General features: G+C 31.7%; 1 protein-coding gene across 5 annotated transcripts in view; it reads right to left on the reverse strand.

The window, feature by feature from the left end:
• The window catches only part of ADGRL3 (adhesion G protein-coupled receptor L3), an 870179-nt gene that overhangs the window by 544767 nt on the left and 299858 nt on the right, over positions 1-25554 (reverse strand). For all 5 annotated transcript variants that reach the window (XM_066233208.1, XM_066233205.1, XM_066233207.1 and 2 more), the window contains exon 3: positions 8912-9140. In XM_066233208.1, the coding sequence (XP_066089305.1) occupies positions 8912-8966 (55 nt within the window). In that variant the 5' untranslated portion in view covers positions 8967-9140. The remainder of the gene's footprint in view (positions 1-8911; positions 9141-25554) is intronic.

Below are 25554 nucleotides of genomic sequence, written 5' to 3' on the forward strand. Positions count from 1 at the left end.
AAGTGAAAACATGTATGCTCAAAAATTTGTAAATGAATTGTCATAATAGCATTATGCAAAATAAAAAAGGAATAACCCAAATGTCCATCAACCAATAAATATAATATGATATATTCATAAAATAGAATATTATTTGGTCATAAAATGAATTAAGTATTGATACATGCTATGTATGTATAAATTTTTAAATTATATTAAGTGAAAGAAGCAAATTATAAAAAATCAAGAACTGAGTCCACTTAGTAAAAATGTCCAGAATAGGCAAATTCATAGACATATAGTAGATTATTGGTTCCCTGGGATGAGACAGGGGGCGGACTGGGTGTGACTAATAATGGGTAAGGAGATTCTATTTGGAGAACTACTGCTTTAAAATTGATTGTGGTGATCATTGCACAACTGCATATATACACTGAAATGTACTGAATGGTAGTTGTTAAAAGGGTGAGTTTTATGATATCTTCTGGGTGTCTCAATAAAGCTGTAAAAAATTCCATTTATTCATTAAAATATTAGTGTTTTAGATCCCTTTTTAAAAAGCTACATGGTACATTTCATAAATATTATATTTCTTCCTTTATCACAAGAACATTAGACTTTTCAGACTCCTTTATGGGTGTGGTTATAAGCCTTGTTTTGTTTTTAATGGAAATGGAAACAGAAATAAAGTGCACTACTTCCAAGCTTATACATCAAATCTTTCCATTAGAATCTCCACGATGTTCACTCTTCCTTTCTGTGGACTGGAATGGTAATTTAGACCCTCAGAATGACTTTGGAAAGCTCCTGACATTTGCCTATATCTCTGAATAATTATGAGAGTAACAGAATGCTATCCATTGCCCTCCTCAGAAACATACTCTTTCTCTCTCTCTCTCTCTCTCTCTCTCTCTCACTAGAAACATGTACCCGCTTTGAAATGTTTGCTGAACAAAAAATTATTCTCTGAAAGCCATTATCAATTTTGGAATTTACAGTGACTACAGCCTAGTTTATCTTATCGAATACACTGTTCAAAATGGACATTAATGTAGATAACTCAACGAAATCTTCCTCCATAAGTTTCATAGAATATAATTTGAAATACACACACACACACACACACTCACACACTCACAACTGATTTGATCCCAACTTGACTACCTTTGTGTTCTAGACACTTGGTTTTCTGAGGAGCCATTCCCATCACACAACTAAACTAAAGTGCTGTTTCAGAGATCTCATTCTAACAATTTACAATTTGCATAATTTTAAGACTTTCTTTAGTGTATTTTTTGAAATATATTTTATGATTGATCGAGCAAGTGCCTTCCTATTACTCTTTTTATTTCTATTAAATTTTCTCTTGTTTAATAGTCAATACATATTTTAGAATATCTTTGTTGAATTTCTACCCAGAAAAGCCTACACTGGTACTATGGATGCATCTGTGTAAAAAAAATTCCAAATATTTTTGAAATTTGTGTCATTAAATTTTAAATATTTGTCAATTTTTCCATTCTCAGTCTTTTCATCCAGGAATATGGTATATTGAATGTCTTCTTTTATAACTTCCAGTTAAGCTTCAGAATTGTCTTCTCATAGGTTTCACACATTGCTTGCTATGATATTTTCTGAGGCAGTCATTCACTTCACTGCTGTTTTGACTCAAATCAGCATGAAATGCATGATACTTAGTTACATATAGTATGTATGTGTGAATCAAATAGCTAAACTCAAAGTGGTCCCATTAAATCTAAGAAAGTTTTTATTTCTTGACTCTACTGCATACATCATCATACCCTTCAAATAACATCTTATATTTGAACGTTTATTCTTCATATTTTATTTTATTCATAATTATAGTAGCCAAAGCTTTTGGAATTCTTTTAAATAAATCATAGTAATAACTAGGAAATTCATATTGCTCCCTTATTACCATCCATTGAACATAGTTAATTCATCTAAAATAAATGATTTTTTTTATTTTCCACTTCTCAAGAGATTGTATATCAGGAGTACAGAGATACACTCAAATTTTATATTCAAATGTCAATGACCTTCACTGTTCAGCCATCATCATATGGTTAAATTAACAGTGGTTCCTTCATATAAAGCAATATTATAATTTTTACAATTTTTAATGAGCATAGAAATGTCTACATTTTAAGGTTAAGTCAACTGAAAGGTAAATTTTATTTGTAACATAATTCTAATTTTAAAAAATATGTACACAAATACATGACAGCATGAAAATCTAACAAATTAATATAAAATATATCACTGGGTCATGGAATTATTGAATGTTTGCTTTCTAATTTAAATTTCTATGAGGAAAATTACTTTGGCAATAAAGTGACTCTCATAATGACAAAGAAATAAATGAGACTATGTTCTTGTACTGAAGCAGTAAGTTAAAACCTTGATTTCAGGACATTCAAGTCAATACAAGCTAGATGAAATAAATACAGAAAGCTCATCTATGCCATTGTGAGAGCCAATTTTTGAACAAAGACCTTTATCTATTACTTTCTTAAGTACAATTAGCATATTTCTCTTGTAAACGATTAACCTCACTTATATGATCAATCTGTAATATATGATAGATTTCTTTGGATAAAAAACAATTATCTATGATCAATCTTTCAGATGTGATAGATTTTTTCTAATAGAAAAACAAACTTCTCTATAGAAAGAACTAATTCTTTTATGATGGCAATAGAGGAAGAACAGAGATTCAAATGAAACAAAAGTGTAATTATTTTTAAAAATTAAAGATAAAATTGCTCATAATCTGTAAAATGATAAACCCACATTCTTTAAATGCCAAATCAATAAAATAAAAAACTGTTTGAAATTAATTTTCTAATTTATGAGTTGTCATTAGTTTTTTAAAACCAATCAATTTATCAGTAAAAAAGTAGATAATAAATTAACCCTATAATTCAAATTTAGCTTTACTCTAAACTGCCAAATTAATACAGATCATTATACCATATATAGCTTCTATTAACATGACAAATCAATGAGACTCTTTCCTATTGCATTTCAATTTTTCATTTCTTTTACTGGTCATTAAAGAATAATTTCCAAAACAGATGGCAGGAAATAAATGCATGAAAAAATATACCAAAGCTACTTATAGGAAATTATAAATGTAAGAGCACTCTTACATTGAGACTAAAAGTAGATAGCAATGCAATAAAGAGAAAAACAGATAAGTATTTATATATTAAAATTAATTCAACATGAAGTATACGACTACCCTATTATAGCCAAAGTCCACTCTCTGTTCAAGGATTATGAAAAATAAGATCTTAAATCTCCCAAATAGGCACAATATATAAAATCTGAATATATAAAAATGCTATTTTATTCTCAAGATATACACAAGTCTCTCATGAGTATCACTAAAATAAAATTCACATATAACACATTTTGCTATGCAAAAACAAACAATTTTTTTTCTTTTTAAAATTTTTTTATATATTGATTTGAAAGAGAGAGGAAGAGATAGAGAAAATTCATCTTTTCCTGTATGTAATCTGACCAGGATTGTACCGGCAACCTCTGCAGGCCCACATTCTAACCAACTGAGCTATTCATCCAGGGCAGGAAAAGATAATACTTTTCAAATTGCTAACTGCACACTGAATGTGTAGAGAAGGTTTCTAAACCCATTCTTGCAAAGGAGAGCTGTCAGTCATGCATATTTGTACTGTACATTGTAATATCGGAGAGAACATAGTTAATTTACAGAATATATATTTTGAAATTTGGTACCATGTTGCTAATGAAGATTGTATTGGATGTGTTAGCAGTAATTGCATATATCATGACCACGACAAAGGTTTTTTTTCTATGTAATATATTTTACCATTAAAATGGTGATATTATTTTGAATGTTACAAATTACCTAGGTTGGAAAACATTATAAACATTTCAAGGATGATTAATTTCTTAAAATAACAAAGTTAAGCAGAGCTTAGAAATCAATCTGACTTTTTCACACTTAATAAAACATAACTTCATGAGAAGAATTATATGGTAAACTGTTAAGTAGTAAAATGTAATGTTCTGCTTTCTTAAGCTTTATTGGGAAGCTTCATTAACTTATTAGGAGTTTAAAATATATGGTTATTATTTTACAATACTGACACATTAAGTAGTATTGTAATTGTTAAAATAGATTCATAAAATGCAAATTACATAAAAATGTATAGTACTAAATATATATACATCTAGTCGTTGTTTTCTCCCTGCTAAGAACTGTTTATAATAATAAATTTCTTGAACATAATACAAAGCAGGATAGCCTGTAAAGTCCATGAATATATAAACACATATAACTTTAACAACAAAAAATAGACTTGCAAAAATAAAAGTAAGTATATGATGGTTATAGAAAAAAATATTTAAACCCTATGCTATGCAAATGGACCACAAAAATATATTGTTTCCCATTACTCACAATGAGCTCAAATGACCCTGCTTTCTATCTTTTCAATAATGATACAATTTAAAGTACAGTTAAATTAAAATTAGATATATTTAAAATATCTAAGCACTCCAATCATCTTTGCAACTCCCATTCTACTGTGGTTTGGGTGAAGTCACACCCTGATCAGATCTCTTAGTCCAGGTCCCACATTGAACCTTGATATCCCTTTACTGCCAGTCAGCCTGAGCTCCAGGTGCCCATGTTATCATCGGATTTTAGTTCTCCAGTTCCACTATTTTCCCTTGCTTCCAACCATATCAATAGAACAAAACAATTCTTTATCTTCAAGCAACACTATATTAGTTAACAGCAAAGGACTGGCCATCTGCTTTAGCTACTTCTCTTTACTTCTGCCAGGTCTCATTGCATAATAGATAAGGGTTTTGTGGCTGCACAGGAAGAGGGCACAATCATGGAAAACAGAAAAGAGAAATACAGAAGCACACAGAGACATAGAATATAAACGGATAAACATACAACTAGAGACATTTCCTAATTTAAAAGAATTATATATACATATATACACACACAATGTGGATGTACTGATTCATTCTGTTTTTCAATATAAAATGTTGGTCAGATATTCTAGGATGACATGGAGAATATTCAAGTAATGTCAACATTATTCAGGATTAATTCTTTAGCTTGGCTTCTAATTTTATCCATGTGAAGATCATGCAAAAATTCATCATATGCTATAATTTATATACTATTACCACTAGCAATTATATACTGTAATTATATTTTACATACTGAAAATTTCATATACTTACAGTATATACTGACATTATATAGTAAGCTGTGATACATATCAGTTTAATAATAATTTTGTTCAGAGAGTAGTATTAACAAATTCCTGACAAAACTTAAATACTGAGGTTTAAGTAGGAAAAGATTTATTTCCATTCTCAGAGCAAGAATAAGGATAATTATGCATTTTCCTTATCAAACTCTCAGAGGATTTAGCTCTATTTCCAGGTAGTTAAGAGTAGAAAAATCAAATAAAAGATTTACCAAATGCCAAGCACTATGTTAGAAGCTGTGCATAGTATATTTATCTGTCCATTCTTAAAATAACTCTGCATTGAATAAATGTTTATTCATGCAGATGAAAAGTAGACATAAAATTTTAAGTTACTGTAAGCTACTTGAGGGAAGATTAAGAATCTTTTTTTTTTCACTACCATATTTTTAGCACAGTGACTCATAGTGGGTAATAAATGATGTTTGTTAACTAGTTTACCAAGTAATAGGGTTACAGAGCTGGTAGGTGGTGGTGCTAGAATTTTGTCTCAGGTTTCTCAGACTTCAAAGCTCAGTCTGTGTGTTCAGAAGATAGAAGAGGCAGGTGGTCTGCATTTGGGCCTTACTTCTACTGCATATCCAGGAGCATTGAGATGGAATTCTCTATGGGCAAGAATGGCATGGCTTTGGTAGGAATTGACCTTCTACTAGCAATAAGACCAGAGCTCAAGAAGCCAGGTCTTTGATATTAAATTCTCTCTGACTTTCATAATAGCTGTGTCACATTAGTCAAGTCCCTTTACTACTCAATTCCTCAGTTCTTTTACCATGAAGAGTTAATGATAAAAAATATAATAATAAATACTGTTAAACCCACGAGAATGCTGTGAGATTTACTTGTACCAATACATCTAAAGTGTATGGCTATAAAAATCAGTAATAGTCATTATTATTGCAAAAAAGGAAAGAACGGTGACTCAGGTCATACCTAGAAAAGTTAATTCTCCATGTTCTGGAGGGTAAATAAAACTGGGCATCACAAGTGTAGACAAACAGGTGCTATCCGAGATGCTTTGGAAACAAGTACTTCTATAATTATGAAATCCTTTTTTTACATTAATTATCTTTTTTAAATAAATTCTTATTAATTTTAATGGGGTGACATTAATAAACCAGGGTACATATGTTCAAAGAAAACATCTCCAGGTTATCTTGTCATTCAATTATGTTGCATACCCGTCACCCAAAGTCAAATTTTTTAACTCAGTCATTCACAGTTTTAAGTTTTGTTGTAATCCTTTGTGCCAGGATTGGAAGAGACTTTAAAATGTCTATGTTAGTAGATTTCAGCACTGGTAAAAGTTAAATACATTCCTCTATGAGTTAGCTGGGTTGCAAAAGATGTTTTTGTGAAGCCCTTTCTTTTCAAGTCGGAAGTTTTACCATGAAGGCAATGGAGAAAGCTTCTATGGGAAGTAGACAACACTGACTTAAATTTACCCTTGTGCAAGTTTTAGAATACTGTACCTAACCCCAATCAGAGGATAAAGTTTGAAAGTAGAGAGCTTCCATATGGTTTAGCCTTATATGGTTTAAGGAAAACTAACAGAAAGTAGTTCACTTAAAAGAGAAAGAATTACTTAAGTGTTAGCTGAACATGTTTTATATATCAAGTCAACTTTCTATGTGCCTAATTAGGGCTTTTAAGATATTTTTAAGAGTTACCTGGAGAGACTCTGTGAGTATCTGTATGTGTGTGTGTATGTATTCAATACAGGTGCCAACCCAAGAACCATGATCTACAGCTCAGCCATGTTTGGGGCCCAATGAAATATATAGAAGGTGTCAGGTTTTGGAGACCAGAAATGTCAAAAAAGAGAGTCTTTTTTGCAATGTCTATTTCTGCTATGTTTAACCTAACTTCCTGAAGCACGTGAAATTTTAGACTGATTTTTCAAAAAATAAACGGCATATTATATATAATTACATATTATACATGTCATGTTATTATATTATATTATATATGTTTTCTTTTTCCTTGAGCATCAAATGGGACAGCTTTTATGGTAAGATGATTTCTGAGCTAATTCCTAGTTGTTACAATTCACTGGAACCAAAATAGGAGGGACAGATAGTATGATGAAGGAAATTAACATGTTAAAATATTTAATATCCATCATGCACTGTGCTAGAGTCTCTACACATGCTATTTATTGAATCCTCAAAATAACCTTATGAGTAAGGCATTTTAACATCAAAAAACCTATCTAGAATCAGTTTTAGGTGTATAGATGAGAAAAGCACTTGTTTCAAATGACATAATTATTTGATTATCTCAAATCACAAAATTTTATATGTGGCAAAGTATGTGAATATCCAAACACTGTATCAGTATAAGAATTAAAGTAACATTTTGAAATTTTGATAAAATTGATTTTGTTTATGGTTGCATAATTTTACTTTCATTTTTTTAAAGCACTGCTTTATATTATAGTGATCTGTTAGATATAAATGTGTTCAATCAGGAAGAGTTTAGAGAAAAACTTCAAAAGAGGCAGCAGTTATTTTATCCTATTCTTATAACGACAGCAGTATGAGATTCAACTTGAAATTTAGGTACATGGGCAAAATTTGGAATTACATCATTGATAAACTACAAAAGATTTTTTTAATCAATTAAAAATCAAAAGTGAATGAAAGAGTCTCATGATTCATTTCAGCTGCTTGATACATTTAAAATTCTGAGAACTCCAAAGGACTGGCAAAAACAGCTGTGTCCCTTTTTCTTTGCTATAATTACCATTAACACATTATGGTAACTGTATTATACCATTTTCATATGAGTGCAAAATCAATGGTAATTAGTTAGAAAACTTGAAATTATGAAAAAGGAACATACATATAGACTTTAATTTGCCAGCTTTTATTGAGATTCAGTAAATATTCTATACTAAGTTTTACAGAAAGTTTCTTTCTAATGTATTGAATAATTGTTTTACAAAGTTTACAAAGACATATAATTTCTTACATATTTGTATTACCAATGCCAAGATGTTTAAATGAAAAAAAGGATAGTCTTTTATGAGTATATTAGCAAGTTTCTATAAAATTACCATTCTATGTATATTTATATTATTTTAATTTTTTCTCTATTTTGCATTGAAAGGTAGATGACAAAACACCACTTTACCTTAATGAGAGGTTTAGTTTTTATTCTGTATATTAAAGATTAAATAGAGTTGTAAACACTCACAAACAAAAGATTACTTAGTTTGGGAAATCAGACTTTTGGGAGCATTTTCTGTTAAATGTGTGTACTTAGTACATTAAAAAATATTTTAATGACAAAAATGTGTAAACCAAAAATTTTACTATAAGTGGATATAGTTAATGATTCAGCTGGTTTCCCCCAAGTATGGTAAACATAAAAAAATAAAACATGCAAGAGTTAAAAAAAAGAAAAAAAAACCCTTTGGTTATACACACATTTCAAAAGGTACCTTAAGAAATAAAATTCAAACTCATGTTTATTGCAGGTACATACTATAACTTTTTATTCTAACTTCTATTATTTATGGTAAGCGAGAGTTTCAAAATCTTAGAGCAAAGATTTAAAGAAAAGGGGCTGGGATAAATAACTGAGACAATTTTAAGCATCACACACAAAAAAAGAATTAAAGGTCTTACCATGAACTATTGGTGCTAAGAGCATCATGAAGACTAGTAGCTGTGATGGCCACATGGTTGTGTAGCTATGAATGAGAGTGCCTCAAGAGTGAGTGTTTCAAACGTGAAACAAAATAAGTGTTTCTGGGTCCTCTTCGATATTCCAAGACAGATGATTTTAAAAGAAATATAAAAACTCAAAAAGAAATATTCCTCAAAAACAGAAACACCAATATTCCAAATTCGAATCCTGCAAACAAGAAAAAAAATGTGTTATCAAATATAGGTTTTCTTATTTTAATGCCCTAAAAGTTTATTTCCTGACTAAAATATCTGTTATATCTCCTCATCTCATTTTAAGGAATATAGGATTCATATATAAAAAATGAGTTAAGTAACCTAAAAGACACTATTTATGCATGTATTACCAATGTTTATTTCTGAGACACTAAACGAACTGAAATAAGTTATTCAGTATCACTGGACAAGTTAATATAAATATACTATGTTAATTTGCACAATAATTGATGATTAGTTTGTACAGTTCATTAATATGTATAAATACATTTGGCACTTACTATATACAATATTTTCCACAAATATAATTTTTACTAACTATACTAAAAATATTCATTATCATCATTATGAATTTAAAGCAAATCAAGTTAAATGCATGAGTCTTACTTTCATTCTAAGCCCTGATATTAATTCAGAAAGCATTCTATATATTAAAACTACATTGCTATTCTAAGCATCTTTGTAAGTAAATCTGTAAAGATCGTAGATTTATGTTAATTAAGTATGCTGAAATGTAATTAATTCATTCAACAGAGGTTTATAAAATACCCATTGAAATACAGAGTGCTACTCTAGGAAAACAGAGCTAGAATATTGAATAAATCATACAATCTATTCTCCAGGACCTTATAATTTAAGATGAAGAATCTTGTTTAAATGTTTTACATACATATGAGGGAGGCATTAAAATTTTTAAGCATTAGAAAAATTATTTTAGTGAAACTGATATAGCTGATTCCCCATAAGTGTGCATAGATTTATCTTAGCTAAAATACTGAGGGAACATAACTCAAATTTTGAGGATTCTGCCTTTCACATGAAGTAGAACAATTTTCCTCACAGCTCCCACTGTAGTATGAAAAACACAACACTCGAAACAAAGTCACAAAAAGAAGAGAAGAATTAACATGCACCTGGACTAGTATCCACTAGGCAAGCCCCCTTCAGGGCTTTGCTCTGCCCATCTGGGGATACTATTTCAGGAACTGAGGTGACACCATGGAGCAATCCTCAGCGTTCATGGCCTACTTGCTCAAACCATTCAATCTACAGCTGTGGGAAGGGAAGATAGAGAAGGCAGGGGAGGAGTTGAGAAGCAGATGGTCTGTTCTCCTGTGTGTCCTGACCAGGAACCAAACCTGGGATTTCCATATGCTACGCCAATGCTCTACCACTAAGCCAACTGCCCAGGGCCTAACATTTATTTAGTATGTATCAGATGCTAACCAACGATCTCGAAACTAGACAGATATCTGATTTAATTCTCTATATAAATCTGTAAAGTAGATAGTACTGGCTCATGTTTACTGAGGAAAATCAGAAATAATACACAGCAAAAATTTCGAACCAAATATCTGACTCCAAAATCACTGCTCTTCCCTTTATAGTTGAAATAAGTAGGAAACTGTATGACAGTAATAGTCTTATTAGTCATACAAAGAAAGATGGCAATGCATCAAGTTTCCAAGGCAGACTTAGGCCTTGCTTAAATATGTTATTTGTTGAAAGTAGAGAACCTGGAACAGTATATGAGTGGAAGGGCAAAATGGAAGAGAAAAAAGGTTTATAAAGCCTAATTACACGTTTTACACTTTAGAAGTTCAGGGAAAACTATTTCCCTAGTAAAATGCGAGTGTTGCTACTGCAAAGTCTGACTTTAGTGAAAACCAGAATAGTTTATTATATTAAAAATACATTTCCACACTGATGAAGCAATGGGTAAGAACTACATACTATGATATATAAAGAGAATAGGAAATTACTTAATATCTATAAAATGGTTTAATGGAAGATACTGCAGCGGGGCATAAGGGAACTTCTACTATGATATGTTAAATTTCATTGAGGCCTAGCAATTTGTTTTCATGATTACTGTGTAAATGAGGTGCAGAAAGGCATTTGGAGGAACAGAGCTATTATTTGAGAACGGTAATGTTCCCACACTCCAGACTCACCACCCGCCTACCTCTCACAACAGACCGAAATAATGTGCTAATTTAGGAGTATACGAAATAAAATTCCATCAAATAAACTGTATAAATTTTAATAGAGAAATGAAAGGCAAGGTTGCTCATAATCTATAAAAAATAAAACTGTCACTTCTGGAATTCTAAAAAAAGAGAGAGAGAGAAAAGAAAACTTTTCTAGAATGATTTTTTTCTAATTTACGTTGTCATTAACTTTAAAAAATTAATCTGTATTCATATAAAGAAGATATTAAAGGTATTTTTACTCAACTCATTTCTAAAACAGCTCTTCAAAAATACAAAGAGAAGAAACACCAAAAAAAGTCATTAGGGACTCATTTAGGTACATGTGACAAGATAATTACTGGTAAAAAAAAAAAGACTTACTAAAGATATAAAGCATTTAACAGGTCAATTTCAAAAAAAATTCTATCTCCAATAAATCTGCTTTAGCCTTCTCTATATTCAAAGCTCTGTGCTAATACTATAGGAAAAAATGGGGAGAATGTGGCTACAAATCTAAAATGTGATCACCATTTTAAAACCACATGCAGTGAAACATGAATGCCAAAAGTATACTTAATAAATCACACTGCTGTGCAAAATGTGACGTGTTATGCATTCTGTTCTAAAAACAAAGTAAAAACCTGTCAGATTTTCTTTTGGGTGTAACAGCAAGGGACTTAAATCATTCATACCTCTATAAATCTGTTTCTTCAACTCTGTGACAAAAAGCAATATTCACATTGCAGGTTGATCTTGAGGATTAGGGATCACATACATTATTAACTAATGCAGACGCTGTCACATGATTTTGTATATCTCTCAACACTAGTCTGTCTTTCAACAACTTCCTTTGTTTCAAAATGAGGTATAGAAAATGTGCCCCAATCACTGCTCTCACTTACATGTTTAGGAAGCTAACTCGGGTATCTAGATAATGCACACTCTCCTTGAAAATTCTATAGATGAACAACTGACACTAAATGTGAATTTTGTTGTTGTTGGTTTTTTTTGTGTGTGTGACAGAGACAGAGAGAGTCAGAAAGAGGGACAGATAGGGACAGACAGACAGGAAGAGAGAGAGATGAGAAACTTCAATTCTTCGTTGCAGCATCTTAGTTGTTCATTGATTGCATTCTCATATGTGCCTTGATTGGGGGGCTACAGCTGACTGAGTGACCCCTTGATCAAGCCAGCATCCTTGGGCTCAAGCTGGTGATCTTTGCTAAAACCAGATGAGCCTGCGCTCAAGCTGGCGACCTTGGGGTCTTGAACTTTTGTCCTCGGCATCCCAATCTGACGCTCTATCCACTGCGCCACTGCCTGGTCAAGCTAAATGTGAAATTTTATAAAGGATTTTCAGTTTATTTCTTTGTCTAAAATACGATACTTTATCACTTATGCTAGTAATTGGCATTAATTTATAAACAGGTTAAAGCAGTGGTTCTCAAACTTTTTGAAGTTGGGGTACATTTAAAATCCTACAAATAATTGTAGGCACTCTAAGTACAAATTTCTGAAAAATATGTTATAATAATTAAGTCAAATATTAAAGAAAAATATAAAGTCCTAGCATGCTTTCATGGTAATTAAACAAAATAAATACGACAAAATTAAATTTATCCTGACATTAGAAACATTTGTATGTTATATTTTTTGAAACATGCTTTTTAGAATTCATAAAAAAAGAGTGGTTAAAAATAAAAATATAACTAAAATTATTTTTTTTATATATATTGATACATTCTTAGTAAGATTTAGTAAATTTGGCAAGTCCCAGCACGAATGTGTTAAGTTTTTTCATTCTTGTGTTTATGAGAAACATGAGCCTGAAGTATCCTAGCAATTTCTTCAATGTTTGGGCATCTATTTGAAAGGCAAACATTCATTTCTTCATCAATATATTGAAGAATTCCTCTCTTTTTACTCTTAATTATGTTGAGGGTAGAAAATCCTAATTCCCATAAATAGGATGTTAAAAATTGCAGTAAAATATTCAAAGCTTTTTAAGATATTGCCACATATTCTTTTATAGAAATCCATAAAGCTTCAAGAGACAATTCCTTATGTGTAATCATCCATCCACAATCAGTAGATATAGCTGCCAGTTCTTCTTCTGTTAATGTTAAACCAAAATCACTTGAAGCTGCCACGAATAGGTTTCTAATTCAATCGTATTGTTCAGTGTCAAGTGATGGAAATTGCTAGAAATTAAATTCTGTCCATCAGCCTTCAAGTCCTATTTTATTTACACTTAACTTTTGCTCACTTCCAGAATCAGATTCTTCAATATCATGCTTCTTTTTGAGAAATCTATCCATTTTATTTGGGTGTATTTATCTAAAAATAATATAATGATGTGTTAATAATAAATATAATGATGTGTTAACAAAAAGAGCAGTGTTTCCATAATGAAATGGTATAATAGAGTATCTATATTTATTTTTATATCTGAGCACATGCTGTGAACCAGCGCAGCTAGTAATTCCAGGTCCTGAGTGGGAATGGTGTGGAGTTAAGAAAATACATGGAATTAAGAAAATATGGGGTGAGGAGGGCCCTATAATTGCTGCTGGCAAAAACTAAGTGCTCCCAAAAACCACATCTTGCTTTATTTATAGGGCAAAATGAGGCTATTAGCAAATCTTAACTTTACACCAAACAAAGGATAGAAGAAACTTGCCTTCAGTCTTTCCAGGAAACATGGGGGGGGGTAGTGTAAACAATCCAGCACCACAGCTTAACAGCCTTTTGCAACCTAATCAGGCAAGTGAGGTGGGGGTTTGGGCAGCCTGACAGCTTACAGCCAATTCCCCACAACACTGTCCCCCAAAAATTTAAACTCCCAACAGGGACATATTTCTCTGGAATACCTTAGGGCTCACCTGGAAATCATCTAGGGTACACAAGTGCGCCCTGGTGCACATTTTGAGATTCACTGGATTAAAGTTTAAAAATTATTCTTGCATGATGGCATTTCTAACCCTGATCAAATATTTATCAGTATATGGCAAACAATTTTGCCTGTGTTTAAAATATTTTTATTTGTTCATTTTAGAGAGGAGAAAGAGAGAGAGAGAAAGGGGGGAGGAAAAGGAAGCCTCAACTCCCCTATGAGCCTTGACCGGGCAAGCCCAAGGTTTTTAACTGGTGACATCAGAGTTCCAGGATGACGGTCTATCTACTGTGCCTCCAAAGGTTAGGGCATTTTGCCTGTTACCCTAAGCAAATCTTGGAAGGAATATATTTCTAGTGCAGGCCTTGATTGGGAACTTGGAGTTTATATGTCCTCAAACAAAACTACCTAACTTTACTATTCTTCATAATATTCAAAATTTAAAAATAAGGTTAATTAAGTATATTACTTTTCATTATTAATACTTAAGGTTATAATTATGAAGCTGTGTGATTTGAGTCCAGTTTACTAATTTTTTTAAAATCACAAAATAAATATGCTATACATATATGGGAAATGTCTTATTTGTTATTTAGTTTGAATTTCATTCATATTTGTACTATAATACACTGAAAATATTTAAAATATATATGTTGTTGCTGCAACAATAGTTCTAATTTTAAGACATTAATTTTACTTTGGGAAAATTCTTACTTTAAATTCTAGTGTCATAATTTATTTTTACTATTTAATTTTTTCATATATCCTTAGTCTGAAATCATGTTTGACAGCATTTATTTTTAATTATATTTTTTTCCTTTCTGCACTCTAAATAGAGATTAATCTTAGAATCTGCATGCCACTCACCTTGGAACAGTTACCTTCTATTAGCTATTTTTAATCACATTTCTATAAAATAATTTACAATCATTTCCCAAAGTAAACTGTGTGTTATCACTATAGTTTCCTTCTCATAATAACCTCGACAAGGTACTATATATTCTTTACAATATTTTTTAAACTTTTCTGAAACAAATTCTGATAATTACAAATTTTACTTCATATCAATTTTGTATTTTTCACATTTTATTTTGCATATTTACTTTTTTCATATGTCTTCTTTGACGTCATTTTCTTTTATATATTTGGCATACTACAAATGTATAAAATTTCATGTGTTACTCTTTTAACAATTAATTAGTATATAGCCCTATAACTCCATTGCTAATTATAATATAGGAGTTTTTTGTTTAGAATGATTTTTTCCTCATTCCATTTAAAAACTTATAACTATTGCCAAAAATCATGCAAAAATTGTTTTGGAAGTGTTTATAAATATTACTTGTGTGTCACTTGAATTCTTTTAGTGTTAGTGCATGGATTTTAAAATTTGAACAATTTGAAATTGCATACATTAATAAATCAAGTATCACAATTCAACTCCACAAATCACCTCTTTAGTAATATAAAATTGACATACAATAACTCATGAAGAGTGACATAAATTTCAAATAGATTTATATTTTTTATCATTTATCACTACCTTAACAAGTAAAGCAAATATCTATAGTAATTATGATTTATGTGAACACCACTCACTACATTTATAAATAAGACCCATCCATAGTAACCAAAAAAAGCCAAACATTTCTGAGATATATTTATTCAATAAGGCAGGAAAACATATTTCATGTATAGTAATTATGCATAGATGCTCAGATCAAGGACTTTAATGCTCATTATTTAAATTAAGATGACCATATTTACATGATTTACTAATGTTGTACAGTCATAAGCACATATACAGTAATGCTTCATTGTCCATAGTCTATGAAATGAAGGATGACATCTTTTCTCACCAAAATATCTTTACAAAACAGTTCCGTATGGAATAATCCTCCTGATATAAATGGGAGATCTATAATATATTACTTCTTAGGGAAAAGATAAAAAATTAGATGACTATAATACAACTTTCTCCCATAATCATCCTATAATATTTAAAAATGTTTGGTGTAATGAGCACCAAATAGAATCAAAATGAGCTTTACATAAGATTAGATTGAGTAAAATATATATATTTTTTAAATGTTAGCTATACCTTCCAATGTCTAAAACCCAGAATAAATACCTTTCCTTTGAAGTTTGCTTATTGTTTGCTAAAATTATTTGCATTTATTATTTTACATGTGCATATATTTGAATATATTAAGTGAGTATACTATGAAATTAAAAAGCACACTTAGCTTGGGTCCTACTATTGATTATATAATTTTTAAAAAAACTAAACACCTTCTCTTAACATTATCACTCTGAAAACTAAAGTTTATTGCTTAAGTAAGCATATTCAAGTTCCTTATTACAATAACATTCAGAAACTTTCAATATTTATGCATTTAAGGCAATTTAATTCAATATTAACTACTGAGTCTAGTATCAGTAGGAGCTGAATGTGTAGCAATAAATACTTTTTTAAAATAGTGGCATATACCCTTCAAGATTCATGGAGAATAAATGCTCTATCATCATGTTTCATATTTTCAGGAAGTATTGAATTCAATCAACTCACATGTGTTTCTGTAGCATAGTATTTCAAGAGATCATTATTTAATATAAACCATGTAAACTGGGTTTGGTCATATACTGAAGGAATAGAGATATTTATGGCATAATGCTTATAATTAAAGAAAAAAGAGAAGAGATAATTCAAGAAATACAAATAATAAAATATAAATTCAAAAATGATAAAGAATAGAATTTAAAAAATAGAGGAAATAACATAGCTTGGAGACTAGAAGACCTGCAAGAAAAAGCTAATTGTTTTTCTGCCAAAACCATGCTATTTTGATTATCATGGTTCTGTAGTATAATTTGACCACATATAGAAAAACAGACCAGTGGAACAGAATTGAGAGACTAGAAATAAAACCAAATATATATGGGCAAATATTCATTGACAAAGGAGCCAAAAACACAATGGAGAAAAGAAAGCCTCTTTAAGAAATGATGCTAGGAAAATTGGAAACCATATGCAGAAGAATGAAACGTGATTACAGTTCGTCCCTATGTACAAAAATTAATTCAGAATGGATCAAAGACCTAAAAATAAGATTTGAAACAAGAAATTACGTAGAAGAAAACATAGGTACTTACCTTACAGACCTTGCCTGTAGAGAACAATTAATGAATTTGACCCCAAAGTCAAGGGAAATAATGGCAAAGATAAATGAATGGGACTTTATTAAACTAAAAAGCTTCTGCACAGTAAAAGAAACTGACAACAAACTAAAAGACAATCAACCAAATGGGAGCTGATACTCACAAACAACAGCTCTCACAAAGTGTTAGTATCCAATATATGGAGAGAACTCACAAAGCTCAAAATAAACAAACAAACAATTCAATTTAAAAAATGAGAAAAGGACCTGTGAACAAACATTTCTCTCATGAAAACATACAAACAACTAATATATGAAAAAACATGCATGTTCACTAGATATTAGAGAAATGCAAATCAAAACTACAATGAGGTATCATCTCACACCTGTTAGATTGGCTGTTCTCAACAAGACAGGTAATAGCAAGTGTTGAAGAAGTTGTGGAGAAACAGGAACCCTCAATTCACTGCTAGTAGCAATGCAAACTGGTACAGCCATTATGGAAGACAGTATGGCAGTTCCTTAAAAAATTAAGAATAGAGCTAACATATGACCCAGGAATCCCACTACTGAGTATATACCAAAAAACTTGAAAACATTAGTACAGAAAGACACATGCACCCCCATGTTCATCACAGAATTATTCACAGTGGCCAAGAGATGGAAACAACTGAAGTGTCCCTCTAGAGAGGAGTGGGTAAAAAGAATGTGGCACATATACACAATGGAATACTACTCAGCCATAAGAAATAATGACATATTGCCATTTACAACGTGGATGAACTTCGAGAACATTATGCTAACTGAAAAAAGTAAATAAGAAAAAGCTAAGAACTATACAATTTCATACATAGGCATGATATAAAAATGAGACCTATGGACATAAATAAAAATGAAGAGGTTACCAGAGGAAGGGATTGAGGGAGGGGAGTAAAGAGGGACAAATATATGCTGACAGAAAATAATTTGACTTTGGGTGATGGGCACACAACACATTCAACTGTTCAAATCTTACAGAGATGTTCACTTGAAACCTATGTATTCTTATTGACTAATGTCACCACATTAAATTTAATTTTTAAGTAAAATTTTTAAAAATAAAAATAAATAAAAAATTTTAAAAAGGATAATTATGCTAGAATTTGAAGAATGGACATGATTTCACTAAACTGTACTTGGAAGAGGAACAGTCTGGGTTAAGCTTTGTTATGAAGGAAGGTGAAGAGCTGGTAAGAAACAGCCTATGACAGAACTACCATAGTCAGGTCTACCAAGTAAATGAGGAACAGCAGAAGTAATATATGATCCACTTGCAGAATAGAAAAGATTTTGATGTTTCTACACAGGAATTTAAATTCATTTGCATTGGTTTCAAACTTTGTGATTGGAAATGTTTAAATAACTTTTTGTAATAAAGGTACAAGTTACATAAACACAAAAATCACTGCAAGTAATATCTTTAAGATCGAAGATAAATATTTACAGTGAGTATAACTCAAAAAAACTTATAACCTTCTAAATTGCTCCTAAACACTTAAACACTTTGTTTTCACTTTAATTTCTGTAAATTATCTTTGGCTTGATATAAAGAGTATGAGTTAATAGAGGTATTAAATGAAATAGAGGTATTAAGTGAATCATTAAATTAATAAACTAACTGAAATTTAGCTAGTACCTAACATGACATCACACAAAAATAATGCACCTTCGCATTTTCATAATGTAATAGTTTTGTCAGGGTTCCAAATTTGCATAACACTGCTTAGCAGCTATTATGCTGTTTGAGATCAAATATCGATTCCAAAGAATTACAACACTTACAGATACAATGGTATTGTTATCCATTTGGCAGTGTATTACTACCAAATAAGAGACTATAATTGGACTACTTATCTGTACAGATCCATATTTTATAACATTTTCAAGTCGAATACAACCTGGAAGATACTTCATATACACTAAACATGTATTTGACCTGACCTAGAACTGAATGCGGCCGTGTTTTTTATTTATTACTGAACAGATTTTTTTAAATTGTAAACTTTGTCATAAAATATTAAATATCAAATAAGTCAGAGCCATCAAACGCACCATGGATAGAAGGCATGACATGAATTTCTGAATGAGGAATGGCATATAATTCCTCTTTCTTCAAGCTATATTCCATATGATCCCATGTAGATTACTTAAATTTTCTATACCATAATGTTCACATCTGAAATTAATTCTTACTCTACAAGGTTGTTATAAAAAGGATATATACTATAAAGATTTCTGGCAAGAGTAGGCTTTCAATAAGTGAATGAAATCCTTGTTCTCATTTAATGAAGGATTTATATTCAACAGTCAGATTATAAATAGTAAATGGATTACATTTGGTGGTGAATGGGACAGAACATTTGATAGAAGTTTGTGAGTGATTGGGTGAAAAAAGGATAAAATCATAAGGTACATCATAAACACTATGCTCTTAGAAGATCAAATTGGTCATGGTTTATAGGAGAAAATGGAGAGAAAAGAAAAATACCTTGGGTTAATGGTTTCAGTAACAATATTTGCCAGAGTTAGAATAGTGGGAGTTCACAGTCCCTTGCAAGTCTTGGTGGTGATTTAAAATACAGATTATTTGGGGCCCTGGACGGTTGGCTCAGTGGCTCAGTGGCTCAGTGGTAGAGCGTCGGCCTGGCGTGCAGGAGTCCCAGGTTCGATTCCCGGCCAGGGCACACAGGAGAGGCGCCCATCTGCTTCTCCACCCCTCCCCCTCTCCTTCCTCTCTGTTTCTCTCTTCCCCTCCCGCAGCCAAGGCTCCATTGGAGCAAAAGATGGCCCAGACGCTGGGGATGGCTCCTTGGCCTCTGCCCCAGGTGCTAGAGTGGCTCTGGTCGCCACAGAGCGACACCCCGGATGGGCAGAGCATCGCCCCCTGTTGGGTGTGCTGAGTGGATCCCGGTCAGGCACATGCGGGACTCTGTCTGACTGCTTCCCCGTTTCCAGCTTCGGAAAAATGGAAAAATAAATAAATAAATAAATAAAATATAGATTATTTGAAGAAAGTCCAGACAACAATTTTTTAAGTTGCATAAATATCACAGTTAATATTTTAATGGTGGAAGGAAAAATAAATCAGGACAAAAAATAGAAAAAAAACAGAGGATGGATACAAAAGGCACACGAAAAAGTTAAATCAATTGAAAATAGGGAAAGCAGTTCAGAAATAAACTATATTTTCACTTGATCTTTCACTCAAGTCTCCATCCTACCTTCCTTCTTTCCCTACCATAGTCTCCAAAACTTTCAAAGAGATGAGAGCACGGACATACATATATTCAATTAATTTTTTTTTAATTATTTTTTTTGTATTTTTCCAAAGCTAGAAACGGGAGGCAGTCAGACAGACTCCTGCATGCGCCCGACTGGGATTCACCCTGCATGCCCACCAGAGGGCCATGCTCTGCCCATCTTCGGTGGTCGCTCTGCCGCAATCAGAGCCATTCTAGCACCTGAGGCAGAGGCCACAGAGCCATCCTCAGCACCCAGGCAAACTTTGCTACAGTGGAGCCCTGGCTGTGGGAGGGGAAGAGAGAGAAAGAGAGGAAGGAGAGGGGGAGGGGTGGAGAAGCAGATGGACGCCTCTCCTGTGTGCCCTGGCCGGGAATCAAACCGGGACTTCTACATGCCAAGCCGACGCTCTACCACTGAGCCAACCGGCCAGGGCCCAATTAATTTTTTAAAAGCATTATTTAACAACACATTGCAGGTAATGAAATGCTAAATCACTACACTTTCTGAAACACTAGCAAACAATATTTTTTATTGCCTAAGTAAAACACATATCCCCTTATAATTATATGTCAAACATAATTTGATGCTGTGTTAGATAGTAAGTAATCTAAAAAAGTAATTTTAATAAGAAAATTCTTTAAAGTAAAAGTCTCATTTAATTGTCTTTCAGGTAATATTATGATCTAATAAGTGTCTATAAATGTTTAGAAACAAATTTGGATTTAATGAACATTGCTATTTTTAGCTTTAAGGGAGCATATCATTTAACCATGAAATAGATTGATGTATTACACGTTATCATTTTCCTCTGAAGTGTCCTTGAATTAACCTCTTCTTGGTTTTTCCATAAAGCATTTAATTTGGAGTTTGTTTCCAATAGGTTTTGAATAAGGTAATCTTTGTAACCATTGATATGTTCAATAGGAAATAAAATCAATGAGTTTAAACTTAAGCTTAGTATTAATAATCATAATAAAGCAACTAGTTTAAAAAACAATTTAATTGCTTAAGATGAGATAATTAAACCTAAAACATGGATTTCATGCATATGATTTGCAAAACAGATGTGACTTGGAAAAATAGATCCCTTACTTTGCCCATCAAAAATTAAAATACCCATAAAACTTTTTTTTTTTTTTTTTTTTTTTTAGAGAGAGAGTAAGAGAGAGGGACAGTTAGGGACAGATAGACAAGAAGGGAGGGAGATGAGAGCGTCAACTTAGCTGGTCATTAATTGCTTTATCATATGTGCCTTGAAGGGAGGAGGGGCACTCCAGCAGAACTAGTGTCCCTTTGCTCAAGTAGTGACCTCGGGGTCATGTCTATGATCTCCAGCTCAAGCCAGTGACCCTGTGCTCAAGCTGGTGAGCCCCCGCTCATGTCATGAACTCAGGGTTATGAACCTGGGTCCTCTGTGTCCCAGACTGACACTCTATCCACTGCACCACCACCTGGTCAGGCAAACCTTAATTTTTTTTTTGCCATCAATATTAACTGTAAAAAATAAGTTGGAATGCACATAGCTAGTATTTAAAATAATATTAAAAATCAATTGTTTACTGTATGTCATTTCTGACAATAATTAAGGACTGATTTCTATGTTCTTCGGGAATAGAAATTAGTAAGGGCAAACAAATTACAGTTAACAAATACTAAATATAACAGATTTCTACTTCAAAGTAAATAATTCCACTTATAACAGGAACATGTTAATCTATTTGAAAACCTACAGAGAACCAGGCAAATAGTCTTCCTTATAGTAACAGCTAACATTTATTGAGCCCTTCTTACAGCCAGCACTGTTATAAAATCTTCTCACATATTAACTCATTTAATTGATTTTATTTATAAGCAATGTTAATCCCATAACAACTTCAAAGAAAGGGGATATTATTCTTAATAATTAACAAATAAGAAAACTGAGGGACCAAGAGTTTAAAAAGCTTAGTGAGGTCACATGTAGCTACAAATAAAGAAACCCAGAGCTGCTACTTAATGGTTTACAACCATGGTTTGACCTTTCATTCATTGATTCTACTGTTCTTCATCACTTCCACTGACTACTGATTCTGCAGCACACCTAGTATAAACTCAAAGTTTGTGTCCTCTCAGAATTCATATGTTGAATATTAATCTCAATGTGATGGTATTTGTAGGTAGTGCTTTTAGGAGGTGATTAGGCCATGAGATCTGAGCCTTCATGAATGGAATTAGTGTCATTATTAAAAAAAAACACACAACAATAACAACAACAAAAAACATGGAGAGCCTTCTCGCCCCTTCCCATCTGTGAGATTAAGTAAAAAAGACAGCTGTCTATATATAACCCAGGAAGTGGGCTCTCATCTGAACTCAACCATACTGGTCACCTAATCTTGGACTTCCAGTCTCCAGAACTATGAGAAATAATTTTTTTTCTGTTTACTAGAGACACAGACTATGGTACTTTTGTTACAGCAGCCTGTATGAAGACAACATTTTATATAAAAGCAAGGAGCTTTTAGTGAGGTGTGATTAGCAGGTTGAATGGAGTGAGATAGGGTATAGCTATAGATTCAAACAAACTATAGATTAATATAATTGTGTTGTAAACAAAAAGGCTTCATTATCTTTCCTTCTGAATAATTCCTACTCAGAATTATATATCTTTGGTACATCTGAATAGATAACAATGACCCATTTTATTCACACTTGTTTTGGTTGAATGATGGGAAAGAACAAGACTTCACTAGGCAAGTTACTTGGGAAGGAAGAACTTGGATGTTCTTAAAAGCCAAGCAAGAACATATATAATTTTAATATAATTTTTATTAAATTATATAAAAAATTCAGAAAAATTAGGAAATAAAAAATATCCACCAAATAAAATTTTAAATAACTTCAAAATCTAATTTCAATCAGTATGACTATTTAATTGTTACTAAAATAATTTTTCCAAAAAGAAACTAAGATTATTTTGACTGTTCTTAACCCATTTACACCTCATGTTTCATTATTGGAATGATAGTGATGTGGGAGTTATTTATATTCTACTACTCAAGATCATTGCTGAGGTCTGATATATCACACATGTCTCTCTCCTGAGGGTACATTTTATCACATGGTGCACAGAGATAGTCACTGCTGCAGATAGATACTGGCCTGCTGGAAATTTGTCAAAAAGTCATGTAAATTTTTGAAAAATTTTTGAGGAACTGAATTTCAAAAATTTCAACCTCTGGCATAAATGGGTTACGAAGACAATATATCTTTGAAGTAGAGTTATTTGTGACTTTATCATACTTATCTTAACTTCAAGAATCAAATTGACAAATGATCAATCAAACTAGCCTCAAAACTTTATAATATTTGTTACATTTTTATTATCTACAGAAGCTTGATGATTGGGCTAGACCAGTACTGTCATGCTTTTTTTCTTTTGGCAATTTTATAAAATGAAGTTGCCGGAGTAGCTCATAACTGCCTACCATAACAATATGTTATATCAACTGTAAGTCTGTGTTATAAGTGAATTTCCAGGGTTTGATTTAAAATCAATTTAAATTACATGTTCTCCTGTAAAATTCTAAAATATATTATTATCATTGCAAATAGTACTACAGTAGAGTTATAAGAGTTTGAAAAAAGTTATTTCTGTAACCAGGACAATAAACCTTAAGTGTCAAATTAAATGACCAAAACTATATCAAGTAACAGTATGAGTTTTCTGAAAACAATGACTGTCACTCAATAACTAATTTACAAATAAAGTCTAGAAGAGGGAAACTCTAAGAATTGAGGTAGTAATGTCAAATTCATTCTATTTCAATTCCTTCAGGCAGATAAGGGAAAAATATTCATCTATTTATTCTTTCTTTGAAAACTTTCCAAACCAAAAGGAATGCAGGGGAATTTAAATCTCATTATGAGCTAGATGACTATACCAGAGTTTTACCATGGTTTAGTTATCATGACTGGTCAGTCCCATTCATCTCTTTCATATAAACAATTTAACTTGAAACCCTTGATATTCACATTTCTTAAAAATTTCAATATTTTTTTTTTACAATTGCAGTTTAAACAAATAAGAAGAAGAAAGAGATTATAAAATAGTGGAATATTATTTTAAATGTATAAAAAACAAGGTCTGAAAATAGTTCCTTTAGATACTCCTAACATAAAAAAGGTACATTTATATGTTTAAATGTCTTATAATGAAAAAAATGTAGTGTCTTTTGTGATAAACAAAGTATTCCAAGATAGCTTTCCTGTGTTTCACACCTTGCGAATGGTGTATCAGTAGCAACCATTCAGGAGAGAAAATACATGTTTTGAAATTATCTCATCTCAGTACGGTGCACCTGGATAGGTCTCAAATTAAACATCTTCCTGAATGGCTCATTATGGAGTATCAGTGTCTAAAATACCCAAAGGGAGTCAGGGACTACTAATGCCAAGAGACAGTTTCTAAGGTTGTAGCATACGATGCAATATTTCTGCTGTAACTTTAGCCTGACTGGGAGTTTATTTAAATACATAGTTATGGTTTTAAAATCAATAGCTACAATAATAAAGGTTTACCATAACCACAACAACATATTAAAGACATCAGTGAATCAATACAATTTTATAATAATTTTTGATATTGACATTTATAAGTTGCTACCAAGGTATAAAAACGGTCATTTTGCAAAAGTTAACTTTAAAGATAGCTCCCTGGACCCCAAAATATATTCTTTATAAAGATGAAAAATAAAGTTAATCTTTAAAGTTAAATGTATATAATTTTGTAGAAAATATAATTATCATTATAACTATTTTCCAGAGGTTCTTAAAAGGTGTCAACATACTGCCAGCATTTTTATTTTACATGCATTACTTGAATTTACTCTAACTATAACAATAAAACAAGTATAACACAACTTTCATAATAAAGGAGACTATTTTCCCATCCAAAATGTCTTCTTGACTCCTAGGGTTTTAATAGATAGACAAAATGGCCAACAAGGAGTAAGAAGAAATCAGAATGAAGACATCTTTCTATTTCATTCACCGTGTTTGTTAATTCTATCACTGTGGAAA

Source organism: Saccopteryx bilineata, chromosome 5, assembly GCF_036850765.1.
Source record: "Saccopteryx bilineata isolate mSacBil1 chromosome 5, mSacBil1_pri_phased_curated, whole genome shotgun sequence".
NCBI classification, from domain to species: Eukaryota; Metazoa; Chordata; class Mammalia; order Chiroptera; family Emballonuridae; genus Saccopteryx; species Saccopteryx bilineata.